This window comes from Ctenocephalides felis, unplaced genomic scaffold, assembly GCF_003426905.1.
Source record: "Ctenocephalides felis isolate EL2017-DRISC unplaced genomic scaffold, ASM342690v1 CF-g0.4_SCAFFOLD_03572, whole genome shotgun sequence".
NCBI classification, from domain to species: Eukaryota; Metazoa; Arthropoda; class Insecta; order Siphonaptera; family Pulicidae; genus Ctenocephalides; species Ctenocephalides felis.
The window spans coordinates 22,941,598-22,962,662 of record NW_020539726.1 but is presented as its reverse complement, the minus strand read 5'-3'; the positions used below and the strand labels follow the sequence as shown (position 1 = coordinate 22,962,662).

Genomic DNA, 21,065 nt, shown 5'->3' with positions numbered 1-21,065 from the left:
TTTTTGTATTTTAGCAATATGTTTAGAAACCGTTGATATGGAAGAGGACCAAATAAATAATATTACAATTTTTAATAATAAATTTTCACTAGTACAAGCACGTTATTTGCCAAATTCAATTACAATTTGTCGTGTATAATTGCTTTATCATAATAATTAAAATATATCATGCAGACAATTTTCTAAACAGTTTTTATAAATGTTTATATGAAATAATTAACTGAATATATAATTTTTCACTTATAACAATGACAAATCAACAAACATGTCAAGGTCTAACTTGAAACTAATTGAATATTTCAACTGATGGCCCTTTATTGTCCATCGATGAGTCGTTTATTTTTTTATCCGTTGCATTCGTCAAATCAAAAATATTATTAGAAAGCGATATCATAAACAAATAGGTTTAAAGTTGAAGGAAAATATTGATTATATGCTCAATAAATATTTCGTAATATTATTTAAAAAATAAAGTAATAATTTTATTAATCATAAAAGATGTAGAGATTTAATAAGAAACAATATGCAAAAAACAACTTCTTATTCTTTAATCAATAAATACTACCAAATTAATTTGAGGAAAATAATGTTTAAATTAATATTATGAGTATAATAAATAGTATGTTATTAAATATTATTAATAACACTTCTTACAGAATTATCAGCCATCATAATTGTCAATATATTACTAAAATAAAGCATTTAATCAATCAGGAAAATCCGCGATTGTCGTCGGCAATATTCGCTCAGACATGTGACGTCACATGTCACATTTGCGCTCGACTAGCAGTCCATGTGATATAAGGTCTATTATACAATAACAATAACAAGTAATTATACGGTGTATTTGGCAAGACTGCCTAGTCAAAACAAAATTTATCAAATATAGGAAATTTAGAAATAATTTCTCAAAAATTATACCTAATTGTATCCTCAAATTATTTTTTATTGTCAGTCAAGATATATAATTAAATCTGGAATAATTTATTATTAACATTAAATATGCAAATGCGTGCTAAAACAAAAGTTTCTATTAAATGTCAAACTGACAAATATATAAAATATATAAATTACAAATATGGTTCAGAACAATATTAAAGTATTTGCACGTATTAAACCAGAACGTTACAAAGAACCTGCATTGTTTGAAATTCACTCAAACAATAGTAGAGAAGAACTAGTCATATATCCTCCAAAACGAATGAACCGAAGTATAAAAAACTCACCTTTCAAATATAAATTTTATTTCGATAAGATATTTAGGTGCAACAGTGAACAAATGGAAGTTTTTCAAACTGTTGCAATACCTATACTGCAACAAATAAAAACTGGCTGCAATGGAACCATATTTGCTTATGGACAAACTGGTAGCGGAAAAACTTTTACTATGCTTGGATCTATTTTACCAAATTGTCACAGAGGTATTATTCCTAGAATATTACAAAATTTATTCAACGATAAATCAACTATGCGTGTTTCCTTGTCATACTTAGAAATTTATAAAGATATAGGTGTTGATTTGCTATCAAGGAACTGCCAGAAGGTAACTGTCCAAGAAGATGAGAAGGGTATGCATCTAAAACACTTACAAAAAGTCAATGTTCTCACTATTGCAGAAGCCATGAAAATTCTGCAAATCGGAGAAAATAATCGTAAGGTTTCGGGCACCAAATATAATACAAGATCATCCAGATCTCACTGCATTTTAACGATTCGATATGAAGGATCTTATAAAGGCAAGGTGGTACAATCTTATCTTCATTTGGTGGATTTAGCAGGATCTGAAAGATTCAAAGCACATCTTCGTGCTTCAGATGAATCAATCCATATAAACAAGTCTTTGCATTTTTTGGAAGTCGTAATAAACGCCTTGACTTATCCCACTTTGCACCATATACCCTACCGAAATAGTTTGGTGACATCAGTTTTAAAAGATTCGTTAAATGCTAATAGTTTTACATCAATGATAGCTACGTTGTCGTTGAGTGAAGAAAACGCCTTAGAAACTCTTTCTTCCTGTAGATTCGCTTCGAGGATGTCTAAGGTCAAAAACTGCAGAGTTGATGCTTCAAAACCAAGCAAAATCGATACCAAAGCTCAAATGTTATCCTTGCAAGACGAAGTTCAACGTTTACACGGTCTATTAGTTAAGGATACGACTATTAGAACTGAATGTTACAACAATGATTTAACAGATGAAGACAAAAGATATTGCGATAATGTTGTAACAAAATTTTTATCAGAAGACAATGACTCATTAAGCATTCCAGTCACGGAGTCCAAACACATTCAAGAATGTTTTCGGATAATTCGGAAGCGTGTTAAGCAATTTCAAAAAGATTTGTGCAATGAAAATCCCAAATTAATTCCAAGCAAAACAAAAGGTAATTATGAAACTACATACAATAAAGATTATACAATCCAATCCAGAAATGAAAATACGATCAAGCATAAAGACAATGATATTAAAAACAATTATGATGAACGACCCATTAGATCTAATTTCTTGCAGCCAATCGCAAATGATAACAAGAAAAACATCAGCAACTTTAATAAAACCAAAAATAAAACGATCTGTATGGATAACAAAGGAGTAATAAATTTTGATGAATATTTAGAAAATAATTTGTATAAGCCTAATAATTCATCTAGAACGTCGTCTAAAAAAATTAATACAACCAAGATTCTACTTAGACAAACCGATAGCATAATTTCTCAATCAAGTTTAAACTCAAGTAAAGAAAATAGTTTTATTTCTGTCTCTAAAATAGAAACTAATCCAAATAATAAAATTTCGACTAGAAGTATGAATGCACATAATAGTAAAATGACTCAACGATCAAATGATTCAATACAAACTAATATTCCAGTGCAGTTTCATGACAAAAATAGTGAACATCCAGGACCAAATTATTACCCTGTATCTGCCAGAAAAAGTTGTTCTCAAAACTCATTGAGACCTTCATATAATCGTAAACAAGTAGAAAAAAATAAAGTCAAAAGTCGTACAAATTTACATCAAAATATATTTGGGAACAACATTGATTTGAATGATATACAAAGTATTCAAAAAGTGGTAAATGAAATTATTAAAAAAGAGGTTATAAATATAGCAGCTAAATTACTTTCAGACAAAATATCTAGCCCACAATATTTAAATTTAGATGATAGCATCATATTTAACCAACGTCCACAATTTAGCTCAACTGAAAATGAACCAAGTAAAATAGAAGAACATTTGAATGATTCTTCATTTTATAAAAATGAAGTAGATTTTTCTGAACATAACGTTAGAAATTCTCTTGGCACAGTTCATCAAAATTTAGTAAACAAAAGTCAAGTGATTAATCATATCAGCCCACGGGATAATGCAAATTTTGATAATGAAGGAGGCAAAACTAGTTATAGGAATATTGTTCAAAATCCTAGCAGTTCTGAACCTAATTTAACATATACTAGAGTGCCTAAATGTGAGGATCATCTCATGCCAAGTGCTTCCCATCCAAGATGTCATGCAGACCTTGCCAACCATCAAAATTTTCTTAACTCGCAGATGCCAAAAATGGATTTTGCAGAAGCCCAAGGAGATTATTCTCTTGAGAACAAAAATCTTGGAAGCTTTGGCGATGATAGAGTTACCAACCCACTTGCATCAGAACCAGTATCACAATCTGAACAAAATATTATAGTATTGAAACCAACAATACCCTTGCCTAATATTCTTATGCAATATGCTCCTAGCACGAGTAATATTATGGACAAGAACTATAACATACCAGAAACGTATATTTCAAAATTGGAAGAACCTCATCCATTTTCGTGTGGCGGGATAACGGAATGTGCGCGAAATTCAAATCAAAATCATGATGTATTCATATTGAATACAAACTCGCCGATTCTAAATCATAATAAGATTTCGCAATCCGAGCAATGCGCGGCGTGGGAGCCGAAAGCATCCTTGAATGTTTGTGCTGATAATATTTCAAAGCAAAAACATTATATACTGCCAGGGACAGAATCAAAGGTGCCATTGACAGGTGATAAAGATATAGACGAAGAGATAATCAAATTCTACAAATGCAGAGAACTGGCGAAAATCACAGCTCATAGTTAGCATATGCGTGGATAAAAAATATTTACAAACATAAATGCCTTTTTCATACGACTAAGTGATATTAGGTGGTATGAAATCACGATTTTGTATCATGCTTGAATATATAGATTTAATGCAAATACAAACAATTTGTATTCAGCACAAGCAAAAATATATTTATATTTTTTTATTTGTTGATGCTTTCATTATTCATTCAGATTTATTATTATCAAAGGTGAATTTAGTACTTACGAGTATGTGTTTTTTTTAATTTGAACATAAATAAGTAATAGTTTAGTAATATAAAATTAACTTCCCGTAGGGTAAGTTATTGTAATCGTTCAAAAATCGAAATTGAAAATTTTTGCATATCTTCACGTTTTCAATGTTTCTGAGCATTTTGGCTTGCCTTAAAAAAATGGATGTGTGAAATTTTTTGTCCACTTTTTCGCGGATCAACCGATTTGAATGATTTAAAAAACATTGGATTCCTATTGATAGGGAAATGTGCTGATTAGAGTTTGGCAAAGGCAGGTTTAGCCGTTTCGGATATACGTAGGAAAAAAATATAAATCGAGTTTTTGAGAGAACGGATCATCCGATTTAAATGATCTAAAAAACATTGAACTCGTAATGATGGGGAGAAGTGGTGATTAGAAATAAGCATCCGATTTTAATGAATAAAAAAACGTTCTGCTTATATTGACAACACGATTATCTTTGGACAAAAAAAATTATTTTACTTTTTTCTTCATTTCAAAAAAAATTTTTTTTAATATAGAAAATTATTCTGATTCTTTAAATTTTAATTTGGTACAGAAAGTTCTATTTTCTGTATATAAGTATATATTAATCAAATAATGAATAATTGATTAATTAACAATATGTAGATGTTTTTACAATAACTTTATTGAATAAATTTAAAATCAAATTTACCAAAATTTAATTTTGAGTTTCAACACAGATCTACTGGACATTAGCAAAAATAATTATGAATTCCTTAAAATTTATTGATTATTTCATTTTTTATTCTGTTTTATTAATATGAAATTAGTGATTTTAATAATTTTGATACTATTTACAAATTTTTAAATATTGAGTGATAAATATTTAATATCAGTAGATGTTTTTACAAATAAAAATATGCTTCAATTTTGTAATGATTTGGTATTTATATAATTTTAATATTAATACATATTAATTAACTTCCCGTAGGGCAAGTTATTGTAATCGTCCAAAAATCGAAATTGAAAATTTTTGCATTTCTCGACGTTTTGAAGGTTTCTGAACATTTTGGCATACCTCAAAAATGGATGTGTGTGTGTGTTTTGTGTGTCCGCATTTTTTCGTTCACGTTTTCGGGCGCACGGATCAACCGATTTGAATTGTTCAAAAATCATTCGATTTCTATTGATAGGGAAATGTGCTGATTAGTTTTTGTGAAAGGCAGGTCCAGCCGTTACGGAGATAAAGAGCAAAGAGTTCAGAAAATAGAAATCGAGTTTTTGAGAGAACGGGGCATCCGACTTGAATGATCTAAAAAACATTCAATTAGTAATAATTGGGAGAAATGGCTATTAGTTTTTGGCAAAGGTAGGCCCAGCCATTTCGAAGATACAGAGCTAAATATACAAAAAATGGCAGTTTTTGAGAGAAATAAGCATCCGAATTGAATAATTCAAAAAACTTTCTGCTTGTGATGACAAAACAATTGCTTATGGATTTTTTTTGTATTGAAAATAATTCAGATTTCAATTCTAATTCAGGCTAGAGTTTTAAAGCTCACTTTTATACTTTAAATAAATAACTTTAACTTTGCAATTCAGTTTATATGATTCTTATAAATAAATATTAAACAATGTTACAGTATTTATAATAATCTGTAAACATTTAATATTTCTCGAACATTTCGTTACGGTACAGAAAGTTCCAGCAATTTGCCTTTAGGCACGACGCCATGCGCCCCACTAGTTAATTATTTATATTAATACAACATAATAAAAATGCTAATAACAAAAACATTTTGAATGATCTCTTACTTTTTATTTTCGAATGTATGTTTGTAAAAAAATCAAGTTAAATAGTTATAATCTTATCCTTTAATGGGAAATTTAATCACGGTTTGTTATAATATTACAGAGTACATTTTAATTATCGAAAATGAACTTAAAAAATTTTAGATATGTAAAATTATTTTATCCAGAATGATCCTGAGAAATTACGCCATAAAAATAAAATTCAATTAAAAATACAGCAGAGTATAATTTAAAAAATTTAATGTAAAGTATTTCCATATATTGGGAAATCAACGAGGTCAATATCATTGCAAAAAAACAGAAGAGGAAAAATTCTCACAAATCAGACATATGTGTATTCTACAAATATAGATGTTATTGTTAGATAATATGTGGTGTATTATATAACAAATTCAATGTCAGTTTGCAAATGTAGAAATCATACGGATATTTGAATAGTCTAACAAATAAATATTAAACTTACGTATTATATTTGTGTATAATATGGAAGTAAGATGTAACACTGAACTCACAAAGATATTTTTATAAGGTTAAAATGCTTTAAACAAAAATGGAAACAATAAAAAAAAATATTTTTGAATTTTTGCGATTATCGCAAAATATAATAATTTATTTAATTTGTATTACTTAGTGTTTCAAATGATTAATAATGAATTGCATTATTATCATAAAATAGATATGCAAAATCCTAATTACTCATATTTCCATATGTAATATATTATCGAATACATAAATCTTTTCAATCAAACAAACTAAATCAAATCATCCTCAAATCAATATGTATTACTAAAATATAAAACGAATAATCTATATAATTTTGAATCAAATACACTACATTTATATTTTAGGAAACTGAAAGCAGAAGCACAGGACCATGAAAGCATGGGATCAGAAGTTTGGATGCATAAAAATGTATAAAAATGTGAATTATATTATTTGTAATAAAAATAATAAACATTAAGGAATTCTACTTTCCTTATCTAGTATCTTCAATTACCATTTTATAGGTATTACACGTTTTTATGCACTTTTATGTATCCAAACTTCTAATTCCATACTTCCTGGTTCTTGTCTGATGTTCTAGTTCCTCCATAACCAATGATTTTTTGATAGAGGTGCTCTCACACCATGGACCTGCCTTTAAGCACACAACCATTTATTATTATCATAGACTTCATAGATGACTAAAGAACCTTTATATCAATTTCATCCAGTAGTGCACTCATCTCTAGAAAAAACGTTTCCCTTCTATTTTCATTACGCGTTTGTGATGTAACGAATTTCTCACGATGTGACATACATAGAAGTTACAGATTACACCTGCAACTCATCTATAACATATATTATGTCATTTACTCTCTTCTATCGTTGTATCATTTATTTATGCATTTTCACCTAGAACACATATGGTTCAATATGATTCTGTGCCACCATATCTATCATGCATGTTTTTGCTCTCTCCAATTTGCATAAAGAAACACTGGAACGCAAATCGAGACTATTGATTTAAAAGAGCCAGTAATGGACTAATGGTAAAGAACATGAGCTAGTTAATTCTAGCCCCTAAACCTCGGCTTGCTTAGTATCAAGCAGTATGATACCAGATTTACACTGAAGATCATGGATCCCAAATATGATGTCAAGTGAAAATAGCCTTTGCGGGGCGACATACATTCATATATGTATATATATATATATATATATATATATATATGTAGTATTTTTGCAGCCCAACCGTCGAATTAAAAAAAAGATTAAATAACAAAATTATTAAACCTTGAACAGTGCACACAATGCTATGCTACCAATAATATTAAATATAGGAGGGCAATATGTGCTCCTCCTATTTCTCGTTTGTTAATATAATAGTATTTTATTTTTTTACACAAATTTAGTGTTCAATCAATTTTACATCATAATTAATGTTTCCTGTTTTTCCTGGTTTGGTATGTATAATTTCCTCCTTTTATATATTTATATTTATCATCATCTGTGTATTTATGTTAAATGTTTTTTTAGATACTGAATAATGACACACATCAAATGTCGAAACGTTTAATAGAATAAATAATTTTGTTATTTAATCTTTTTTTTTAATTCGACGGTTGGGCTGCAAAAATATTACAAATATGTATCAACGTCGACAAAACTATCATCATACATATATATATATATATATATATATATATATATATATATATATATCTTATATATAAAAATGGAGGTCTTGATAAAATTATCCGCTAAAACCCGTAAACGGCTAAACCGATTTGGCCAGTCTTAGCCTCGAAAAACTCGTGCTTATCAGTGGGTTGTCGCAAAGATAAGATATTATTTCAAAATCGCGTAGAAACTTTACATTTTTAATTTGAAATTTTTTGTAGAAGCGTAATTTTACTAAAACAGTGAACGGTGGCTAATACGTTAAATGTCAAACGTTTTTGACAGATGATGTTCAATTACGTTTAAAAAAATGTTTTACGTGAATATTATTTAATTATGATTCAATTGTGGTAAGTAGTTTCTTTGTAGTTTTATTTATACACAAAAACGTTATTAAACGGGCCGCCATATGAAAATGCAATTTTTGGTGTTGTAGCACTCTATTTTTGCAAATCATATTTTTCTCAAACACGATGCTCTGAAAGATCATTTGCATAATTATATACTCATTGGTATTTATAAAACATTTGCTAAGTTATATTATTTTTTATTTATGTTATTTAAATTTAGAACCTAAATTTGGTATCGATCAAAGGGACATTTTGTCGAATAACATTTTTCCAGTTAAAATTTCCCAGAATTTATCGAAGAATAGATTGTAATTTATGAAGGTCTAAAATGGATTGTAATTTATGAAGGGGTTAAAAAGGTCCACTACCAATGTGTCAAAAAACAGTAAAGTTAAGCATTGTTTAACAATATTTGAAAGTAGAAGGAAAAATATGTGAGGAGAGCTATAACCAAGCTATCGGGAGATAAAAGGTAATTTTTGAAAATCCATAATAAAAGTATTTTCTTCCGTTGGTAGTTTTTTTAGCATTAGTTAAAAATGTAATTATTTTGTAATTCCTTTATAATTAAAATAAGACATTAAACCTGTTTGCCACCTGGCCGTTTCAAATTACCCCGCCTATAGGGTAAAAAGGTCTAGATAATAAATTTTTGAAAAACATAAAGCACATTTCTACAATGATGCAGTTGCTGGCAGTTTTATTTAACGTAGTCAGATAATTGTTCGTTTGAAATTTGTTGTGATATAATTGTTTTGGTTTTCACAATATAGTTTATATTTGTTCGAAGTCAAATTGGACCTTTGTGCCTCGCCTTACTCTACATATATACTTTTTATTAAATTTACTTTAATTCATCAAATGTTACTTTAAACTTTTCAAAAAGCATGTCAAAAAAAATACTTAATTCATTTTCTATCTCTCCTCGCAGAAATTTGAAAATTTTGTATAAGCTCGAGCTTATACTACTGATCAGTAGAATTATTTAGGTCTTGTAACTTGGAAAACAACTTGAATCATAATCATATAATCATATATTATAGCATATTGCTGTACAATATTGCACAAAATGTTATAAAAACAAATTTTCAAAATGGATTCTAAATATCAAACACTAATTTTATGAATTTATGAGAAGCAAGAATTTTTTAATAATTATCCTGAAACATGTCTTGAATATTGATTATAACAAAATATTCCCTACAGGTTTCTTTTAGATAAGGAAGTAGTTTTGCATAAATTCCAGACTTTTATTAACTTAACTTTATAGGTATTTGTTATGCATAAAAACTGCTGACCTTTGTCTAGTGTCGATTTATATTTGTTATGAATTTGGGATCGACTTCTGATTATGTTAATCTCTAATCATGTAACATGAGTCTTCGAAATATCGTTTGTAAAATAACGAATATAAATTCATCTAATAAGTAAAATTGGATAAATCACATACTTATTACTTGCAAATATGCACTTGATTCAAACAAAATTAATCAAGGTTGTTTCAAATTATAATTTAGAGTAAAAGAGTTGCAAGTTGTAGAATGATATAAGTTTAATCGCGAAATTATAAATAACATAATTAGAAAAATAAGAGTGCGCGTAAGGTTCACACCCGATTGAAGTAAAACATATTTGCTACTGTAGAAAATGACATTTAAGTAAAAATAAATATATCATATAACAGTTTTGAATAATGTTTATTAGTAATATGGTAACACTCTTGATGCACACATTTATTAGTGGCAACCATGATACACATTTATATAATGATAAATTATAAATTACTTATTTATAATAGCATAATGTTTAAAAACAATAATGTAATTAAAGTCATACTTCAAATATGACATGATCGGTTTGTCATTGTAATTAGCATTTAGAAATAAACTTCCATAGAGAAATGAAGTAATTGCTGATTAATAAATTCTATAATATTCGTTCACACAGTGGATTATGTTAAACAAAGCCTAAACAAATATTGTTTTTGCAACTTCACTCATCATGTAATTGTTTTTGAAGAACTTCATGTAATTAAAATTAACATACATTCATTGGCTGCTTGTATCTTTTTATTTTTTCGCTGGCGATATAATGTCATTCTTTGAACAGCTGTAATTTCTGTCTTGCCTGAAAATATTTTCCATTTTAATAACGTCAAAGATTTATAGTAACTACCAATAATATAGAAATAATTTCTTTAGTTCACGGCACAAATGTTTAATTTTTGTTTTATTATTTTACAGAAAATGGTAAAATATTCTTCTGATTCAGGCATTTTTCATTAAATCAAGATTTGTACTACGATGTAACTTTTAAATGTTTATTTATCTATGCCGATTTCCTTGTTGATATCAGCACGCATACAATGTTGATGGCGGTACGCATACAACGACAAATCTCTATTCACATACACGACAACTAATCGCATTCGACCGGTATAGAAAGGATTTCATCGAGAGCAAATGACAAATCATTGGCACTCAACTCGGCCGTAACGCACTTTCGTTGCATTTGCACGGTTTTACACCCTAGTCGCGCCTGAAGAAGTTTTACTTCAAAAACATTTTTTCCTATTCTACATTAGTTTCAAATAAAAATTTGGAAGAAAAATAGGACAAATTCTACAAAGCTGTAAAATAATTATATTGTAAAACATCTGTAAAACAATAATATTATTAAAATTCAATGTATTTTCCAATTTTCATTAATTACCAGTAATGGGTAATGCAAAATTTGTACTTTTAATACAAGTAAATATATTTTCAATCCTTGTATACTGTGCAAATTTTATAAAAACTTTAATATAAAATAAAAAAATATATTATTTGAGATTTGGATCAAGTTGACTTAAGCACAATAAGTTTTACAAGAGGAAGTGTAAAAACTAATTTTGCATTTTTTTATACATATTATAATTAGAATATGTCGCAACTATATTATAATTTTTACCTTTAATTTAGCAACTTTATATAAACCATGCAATATTGTGCATGATTTTTTTTTAAGATGAATCCTACAAGTAAAACTATTATCAATATTAAAAACTATAAGAAACAATATTATTTATGTAAATGCAAATCATAATAATTATTTACAAGGAATATTTCACGGCCTCATGATTTATATTACCCGCAAATGTGGTTGTAATAATGTTTAAGGTGTGGTTAAGAATCAAGTTCATCATGCATCATAGAATCAATGCCATCAATTGTATTAACGGTAACACTTAATGATATTACTTGATAATAATTAATGCAAATCGTTTTGTATACATAAATTAGTCAGAACATGACTAACATTTCTAGGAAAAATTTTCAAAAAAAAACATTTTGCTCGCTAAGGTAGTAAATAGATTCTAGATAGACACGATACAGATTTGACAAGCGACAGCATCGATGTTATTTATTCCCTTTACATAATCCCTTTCTAAAAGATTCATCTCTCGTGAATGTTCAAGAATGTATTATGACCACTAATTATAATGACATCACATTACACAGTTGCTGTGTTAGTAACAATAAATTTCCATAAGAAGGTAATTACAAGTTCCTTCCGCAATCGATGTCTTCGTGACCGGTAGTAACATTTGAAAACGGCGCGCAATCGCGACGACCTCTTGGAAGTGACTAATGGAATAATCATCCTGAGTCTAAGATAGAGACTACATTTGATTAACGCAGATTTTTTTATGCTACATATGCTACAAAGATATGATTTTTTTTAAAGCATCAGCCTCACATAAGCATGAAGACCTAAAGAGCTTTACCAAGTCTAAAAAACTGGGTGAAGTTAATAAGTAACTAGTGGTGCATGGCACTGTGGCTCAAGGAAAATTGCTGGAACTTCCCGTACCAGAATTAAATATTTGAGAGAAAAGTAGTGGGGTGCATGTAGTGGGGTGCACTTCTCACACCGTAATTAAAAATCTTGATACGAAACCCAAAAAAATTTACACAAAATGTGTACACATTATTAAAATTTTTATCAAGTCTAATTTTGACCTCCAAATATCATTTTTTTCTACTTTTACCTCTATATCTCCAAAACTGCTAGACCTATCTTACCCAAAATTTCATCAATTCTTCATTTTGTCAATACGTAACATGATTTTGCATCATTCAAATCGGGTCAAATTGAATTACAGTTTTTGGCACTTTTTGCCCCGTATCTTTGAAACGGCTGGACCTGTCTCGTGAACGTAAAATTGTATCCAAACATACACACACACATACTACCATTTTTTCTAAGGCATGCAACAAATTTCATTTTCGATTTTTTACGATTTTGGAAGTTAATAAATTAAGTAATAGATAAGGATAAACAGCACCAATGTTAATGTTATTACGTTGCATTCATTTTTTCTATAATTATCGATTTCTGATTTATTTATTTCAATTGAATTTACTTTATACCTTTTGATAAAATACATAAAATTTTATATAATTTTCGAGCTATGTTTAAGAAAGCTATATTCGAGCAAATGTGTGATTTCTAATAATAGAATATGGCATGAAAATATGATGGAGAATTAATTTTGAATTTATTATCACTTAAACTAGTTTATATAATATTTTTACGAGTGGTATTCTTTTGATGGCAATATTGATTGAACTGCTAAATGTGATTATTATTATTTTCATTCAATTTTTATATAAGATTCTAATGATTTTTGTAACTGATAATACACTAATTATAAACGTTAGAAAACTATATAGCTTTCACTTCAATGAAAAGCTTGCTTATTAATCAAACTTACTGATAGCAATTAGTATTTTATTGCCATTATTAAAGCTCATTTTACTCAAAAATCAACAATTTTTGAAACAAATATACTAACATAAATGGAACCAAACGATTTTTTTGATCCACTTATCGTGAATTTAAAAGTGAGTGGTATTCGTAACGCGATAAACATTCGGTGTATTAGACAAACTGATATCAAGCAGTGGTGACATCCATGTTCCGAAAATATCAACCAAAATATATTTGCATGTGGCATTGCTGCAAAAAGATGAAATTATCACTATGAGAAAAAAGGCAAGCAACGGGTTGACTTATTATATAAAATATATCAAAGATTACTATTTTTCTATAAATCGACTTAGTAGAGGAGAAATACTAACGTAATTTAATTAATGTCTAAGGCGTTTAATATTGTAGGATGTTTGTTTAATAGACCATGAATCTAGTCACTATAAAAAGTATTCAAAAAAAATTAAAACAGTTAATAAAAATATGAGAAAAATGTACCAAAAACCAATCAGCACGATTTTCCAAAGAAACTTGCGAACAGTTTTTGAATTTTGGTTCAAGAAAGAAACAGCATGGCTGCAGTCATCGTCGCGCAAAAATAATAAACGCAAATCCTTATCGAGTTTCATAAAATGTCTTTTGAACTTTTGAAATCGGTGCAGCCGTTTATCAGAAAAACAGCCGACAAAAGTTTTAATTTTGATTCACGAACATATTATCAATTTTGATTTCAAACGATTTAACATTTCATGCAACTTCTAGAAGACTTTAAATAAGCTGATCAGGTTTTCTGGCAAAAAATTAAACTTTTCTTGCAGTAAGTTAATAACATACATTCAAGTACATGAAGTATCTAAACCTAGCCTAACAATAATAATGACTACCGCGACCATCATATATTTTCTCTGTACGACCTCCATAGATTCATTTAATCACTACTCGTGGACAAGTGAGCATTTTTTTGTTAAAAATCTAACGCCCCTCGATGGTAGCTAATAATTATCTAACTAGTTATAGAGACACCGTGGTAACAAAGTGGCATTATCGCCAAGTAACATCGTTTCTTACATGATAAACGATTTAAATTGTTACTGACTCAAATAATCGGTTTTGAGAATTCGTTTGTGAGAATGATGAATTGCTCAGTGAGAGCTTTTACTTACCACTCGTAATATATCAAAAACATTTTACTAGAAGTCAATCCTGTGGTATAATAGTTGTATACAAATATTTAACTTCCCGAAGGAGAAGTTTATGTTTTCATCAAAAAATCCGATTCGCTAATTTTATGTTTTCTCGACGTTTCAAGTCATTCTGAATCGAATGAGATCAAATTTGGAAAAAGTATGTGTGTGTGTGTGTGTGTGTGTGTGTGTGTGTGTGTGCGTGTGCACCAACAGATTTTTTGCCGTAAATCGCCGTTTTCTCAAAAACGGCTGGACCGATTTCAAAAATTTAAAAGCCATTCGATGTATCTCGATGAGGACTATTGTTTGTCAGTTTTGTGCGACGATCGGCCAAACCGTTTCTTCGTAAATAGCAGAGAAGTGAAAACTCTTTCGTCCACGTTTTAGCCCGCAGTTATGAATCGATTTTGAAAATTCAAAAGTCGTTCGAAAGATATTGGTTGGGAATCGTGCTGATTAGTTTTTGGTAGAGATCGGCCGGGCCGTTTTCTTGTAATAAAGTTTTTAAAAAAAAAATTTCGACGATTTTTATGATTATTTTTTTGACGATAGATACCATAGTCTTCTAGGTCATACTAAAATATTACGGCCCTACGACAACTGGTTCAGCTTTAAAAATTCGTCAAAGTTTGCAAAAATCAGTATGGTCTTTTTGGCATTTGTCAAAATTAGACCTTTGATCGACGTTTTTTCAAAAACGCCTGAACCGATTTTAAAAATTTAAAAGCCATTCGATGTATTTCGGCGAGGACTATCGTTTGTCAGTTTTGTGTGACGATCTGCCAAGCCGTTTCTTTGCAATTTGAAAAAAAGTGTTAAAATTTTCGTCCACATTTAAGCTCATTCTGCCGAACCGATTTTAAAAAATCAAAAACTGTTCGAAAGATATTAGTTGGGAATGATGCTGATTAATTTTAGGTGAAAATCTACCGAGCCGTTTTCTTGTAATTAACTGTTGAAAAAAAATTTAGGCCGTTTTTCATGGAACTTTTTTTGGCGATATACATCATGGTCTTATAGAACTTACTGTAATATTACGGCCTTACAACAAGTAGTTTAATTTTAAAAATTCGTCAAACTTTGCTAAAATTATTATCGTTTTTTTTTTAAAGTAGGATTGATGAAGTATATTATTTACACATTTTTTTGATCAAGTCGATTATTTACACATATCGGGAAGTTCATGTAATTTGCCTCAAGGCTAAATATCAAACCAACTAGTTTGAATTTGTTTTAGGTGGGGTAGGACACAAAGATCCAATTTGACTTTGAGCAATTATATTGTGAAAACCAAACACATTATACCACAACAAATGTATACATATGAAACAAACAACTATCTGACTATGTTCAGTAAAACTGCCAGCTAATTCATCATTGTAAAAATGTGTTTTTTCTTGTTTTTCGAAATTTAGCATTTTGGTCCTTTTTGACCTATTGGCGGGATAAATTGGAATGACCAGGGTCCAATGTCTTATATTAATTTTAAAGGAATTTTGCAAAATATTAGCTACATTATTCAACCAATGCAAAATATAAAGTTCATGAGTGCATTTTTTTACAGAGAAACACTGTAAATAACCTTGATCTGATATCATTGGTATAGTATAATAAATATTGTTTTTAAACTCTAAGATAATGAATATTTGATTCGTATATGATCTACCTGTCTAACAGTCTAGTTACTCTAGTTTGTTACCTGTTCAAGTGACTACCTAGGGTATACCTGTCTAAATTGTCAACTTGTCTACTATTGTACATTCCTACCAGAAGACTCGTCTACCTGTCTCCTTCTCTACTTATTTACCTGTATACCTGCCTACCAGTCAACCTGCCTACTTGTCTACTTTTCTACTTTTTTACCTGTCAACCTGGCTACATGTTAATAAACACAGTATCATTGGCATAGTGTAATGAATATTGTTTTTTAAACTCTAAGATAATAAATATTTGATTCGTATATGATCTACCTGTCTAACAGTCTAGTTGCTTACCTGTCCAAGTGATTACCTGTGTAAGGATATACCTGTCTAAGTTGTCAACTTGTATACTTTTTCCCCGTCCCTTTGTCTACTTATTTACCTGTATACTTGCCTTACAATCGACTTGCCGACTTGTATACTTTTCTACTTCTTTACCTGCCAACCTGGCTACATGTCTACTTGTCAAACTGTCTATCTATTTATCTACTATCCTTCTATTTATCTATTTGTCTACTTAGCTACATATTTACCTGTCATATGTGTATCGATAATTCTGCATGTATATGAATCAATAATAATGATTTATTAAAATCATTTCAGACCAACAAATGTAAAATTTATAACCTTTTCCTCTGTAATCTGAAACCTTTGGAATTACCTTCGCAAAAATGTAATCAATTCTTGAAAACAAGTAAAATGTTGTTTGAATCATTCGAATCGGATGCTCCGTTATCTCAAAAACAGCAATTTTCGCACTATTTGTTTTGTATCTAGAAAATCGCTGGACCTATCTTTGCTAACAACCAATCGGCACGTCTCGCTATCAATACGAATCAAATGTCTTGTGAATCAATCTAATCGGATGCTCCGTTCTCGTGAAACAAAAATTCCATATTATACACTTTTTGTCCCATTTCTTTGTTTGAAATATATGCTGGACCTGCCTTTGCAAACACGAATAAACACTTTTCCTATGAATTGGTATAGAATGTCTTTTCTAAGGTGTCTGAATAATTCAAATCGTTTGACCGGTGGTCCTGAGAACGTCGACGAAAAATTGTATTCATACATACATACTTATATTCATTTTTACTAATTGTAAAGTGTGCCAAAATGTCTTGAAACTTAAAGATTTGCTAAAATTTTCATCATCGTTTTTTTTTTGTGATTACTATAATTTACCCTACGGGAAGTTAGTAAAGTGTTATTTATGTGAAATCATGTGAAGTACTTGTATAAATATCCCATGGAAAACTATATAAAATTTTACTCATGATCAATTAATAAAATTTTACAAACTAATATCAATGCCAACTGTTTATTGTTGTCTCTAACGGCATTGTTAATGAATACAATCTGATCCAATCAATAATTAATTCTTGTCCTCTCAAGATGATAGAAATGTCTAATGGTAAAAATGTATAAAAATCAACAAGCTCAAGGACTCGTTTCTTCAAAATGACAGTTGTTCACTTTAATTCTGATGATTCTTATTTGCATCTTGAAAGATCAGAATGTGAGATGGTCAAATAATTTATTGCCAAGGATGCCAAATCTGGTTCAACATTGATCGGTAAAGTTGATCGAGGTTTATAAATTTGTTTATAATTCATTGAAGGTTTGTTTGTAAGAATTTGTCTTTGTTTAACTATGAAAGGACAGTCAGAGGTAATTTAACTCAACCAAAATCCCAACTGGTAATCAAATTTTAAGAACAATTCTTGGTGTAAAATAACTCTCTCCAAAAAATAAAGTATACTGCTGTCAGAAATCAATATAATTGAATATATTATCGTTCTATATCAAAAAATATTATAATTATATTTCATATATTTAGCACAGTGCTGGAATTAAAATTTGAAACTGTAATTTATCATAATAATCAATTTTCTCATCAATTTGTTAGATAAATCATCAAAATTTATAAACTAATTTATTTGAAAACAGAATCTATTCAATCGAAAAGTTGATTCATTAATATTCTCGAAAATCATTTAAATAAAAAATCATTCTATCAAATTTTAAATAAAATGGAACTTTATCTTTATAGAACACGTTTTTGTTGAATAAATTAATTCAATCGATTTATGGAAATATATTACAATTCTATTCAAAATTGATATAAAAAGAAGTATCGCGAAGGCGTGATTTCGATCACTAGATTTCTATGAATGGATTTGAGTATTTATTACAAGAGTGTGTTAATGACCTTAAATCCGATTAAAAGATAGATTAATTAAGATAAGATAACAATATCTTTATGACACATGCCATACGTGTTGATTGTCAGAATATAAAAATAAATTTGCATAATGACATAATTTGTAAATTCAAAGTCTTATGGCGTGCGAATAATAAAAATGTTTAACTGCTATTTTGTAACGTGATTGTTGCAGTATAAATAATTATTATTATTTTCTTAAAACCTTCTGAAGAATTTAACAAAGCATAGAAAATGGTAATTTTTTAATTCGTGTAATTTTTATATTCAATTCAAATAGCTTATTTACAAAATATCACTGTCGTGGACTGGCAATTCATGTGAATGGTTTTTGAATAACTTTTTTGTGTTGTAACAAAAATCTACATTTCATTAGCAATTTTGATAAATTGAAAAAGACTAGATGTAAGTGGCATTTTGCCGTAAGAAAATTGCATAAACCGCCTGTCTCTGTGTATACTGCCTATCTTCCAAAATGTGTACCTATCTGTCCACCTGTATACCTGTCTACCTGCTCACCTGTCAACCTATCGTTTGTGTATCAATATTCTTACATGTATATGAATTAATAATATTGTTTTGTAATGATTATTTCAGACCACCAAGTATCTTTTATTTTTGCCTTGCATCGCCGAATCCGCAAGACCTGCCTTTGCCAAAATGTAATAAATTTTTAACACTTCAATACAAGTAAAATGTTGCTTGAATCATTCAAATGGGATGCTTCGATCTATCAAAAACAGCCAATTTTTCACTCTGTTTTGGATCTCCTCAACAACTGGACCTGCCTTTGTGAAAAACTAATCAGTACGTCATAATTCAAATAAGCTAAATAGTGCTCCCGAAAACGACGAAAAATTGTATCTGCACCTCAATTTTTTCTAAGGTACGTCGAAATATTCAGGAGGCCTTGAAACGTTAAGAGATGCAAAACAAAATATTTTCGATTTTTGCGATTAATATAACTTACCTTACGAGAAGTAAAAAACAAGTAAATTATGTTTTATAAACGTAATAAAATAATATAATAATTTATTAATTTGTTTTCAGAAATCGTGAATAATAAAATATATTGAAAGAAAAGTTAAGAGTAAAATATGTCTTATGAAAATAATATAATAGTACGATAATTTAATAATTTATTTTCAGAAATTGTGAATAATGAAAATTATTGAAAGATTACTTAGGAGATATAGATACTATAAATAGTAAAACATTTGATAAAATTAGCACATTTTAATATTTGTTGCATTAGCAATAAATAGTCATGAATCCAGAAGTTATAGTTCACACTCTTTAAAACCAATTGTGGCTTGTAAGCATAATATATTACTGAAATCCACATTTTAGATTAAACTAACGCCCATAGCTTCAATCCTTTTTAGTTTCAAATAAAAGTGCATTAAAACTTTGCAATAGCTCTAAAGATTTGCATATAAAATGCATAACGTCACCAGAATCACTATTGTACAGTTTCCTCAATCGAATGATTATAAAACAAAGCTAAAGAATTACCTGGAACAAAGATAGAGACATCATACCAATGCCATTTACTTATTGCAACATGTCCTATGTACATATGTAAATTTAATTTCTGACATCATAAAATAATAATGTATACAATAGCTTTAGGAATAATGTATATGTATTCCAAAGCATTGTTGAGTTAAGTGCATTAAATCTTAAACTTATTTCGCAAAATTTCAAATTTAAATAATTTGCAATGGTTGTGCAAAAATATTAGAGGAATATCATAGAGAAATAAAACAGATCCAAAGGAAAAATATATCAATTTTGGACTTTTTCGTGACGGTGTAGTAAGAGCTGTAGCTTTAAAACTCAATGTTCGATATCTCCCTTAAACAACAAAGTATCAAGAAGTGGTAATTTTGGTTTTAATTTGAAAAAATAGATGTTTTCAAATGCAAATTGAATCGTCCTCGGCTTTGCTTCACAGAACTAAAGATCATTAGTATTAGAAAAATTCTAAAAATAAATATTAGTATATATCAATTAGAAAAGGGCCTTCTGAAAACCTTCGTAGTTTAATCAGAAGAATTATCATCAACCAAAAAAAAAATTCTTTACCCCGTGCACATGCATTTTTTCTAAGGAATGCCAAAATATTCCGAAACCTTCAGAATGAAGATATGCAGAAATGTTGCAGAAATCCAGATCCACCTGATTAATGTTTTATTATTCTCAGTAACACGTGCATCTCAATTAAGAAGACAAATTTCCTAGTTTGTAATTCGACCAACAATTTCAATTTTAATGAATATTTATAATGATAATATTTATCACCCATACTACTCATATAATAATATGTACTATTCCCAAACATGAATACAACACGTAAGTGTTTATTCTTTATTAGGCGACCTTGAAATCGGACAGTTTCACTTTCCATGTGGAGAGTGTTATTCTGCAGAATCACGCCGTATCAATGGTGCTAACTTCTTCGTGTAAATTGAGAATTTAAGCATTATAAATTCTGTATTTTTCTTCAGAAGTCAGAAGTACTAAGACAGAGAGTATATGAAGTTTATAATGCGCATGT

At 29.1% G+C, this 21,065-nt stretch overlaps 1 protein-coding gene across 1 annotated transcript; it reads left to right on the top strand.

Annotated features, from left to right (window-relative positions):
• Positions 1-1,078: 1,078 nt before the first annotated feature.
• Positions 1,079-4,114, top strand: LOC113388223 (kinesin-related protein 3-like). Its single transcript, XM_026625622.1, has one exon. The coding sequence runs from the start codon at positions 1,079-1,081 to the stop codon at positions 4,112-4,114; it is 3,036 nt and encodes a 1,011-aa protein (XP_026481407.1).
• Positions 4,115-21,065: the final 16,951 nt, after the last annotated feature.

Bases quoted from the DNA above. Each gene is read 5' to 3' on its own strand.
- LOC113388223 (XM_026625622.1), top strand. From the start codon at position 1,079: ATGGTTCAGAACAATATTAAAGTATTTGCACGTATTAAACCAGAACGT.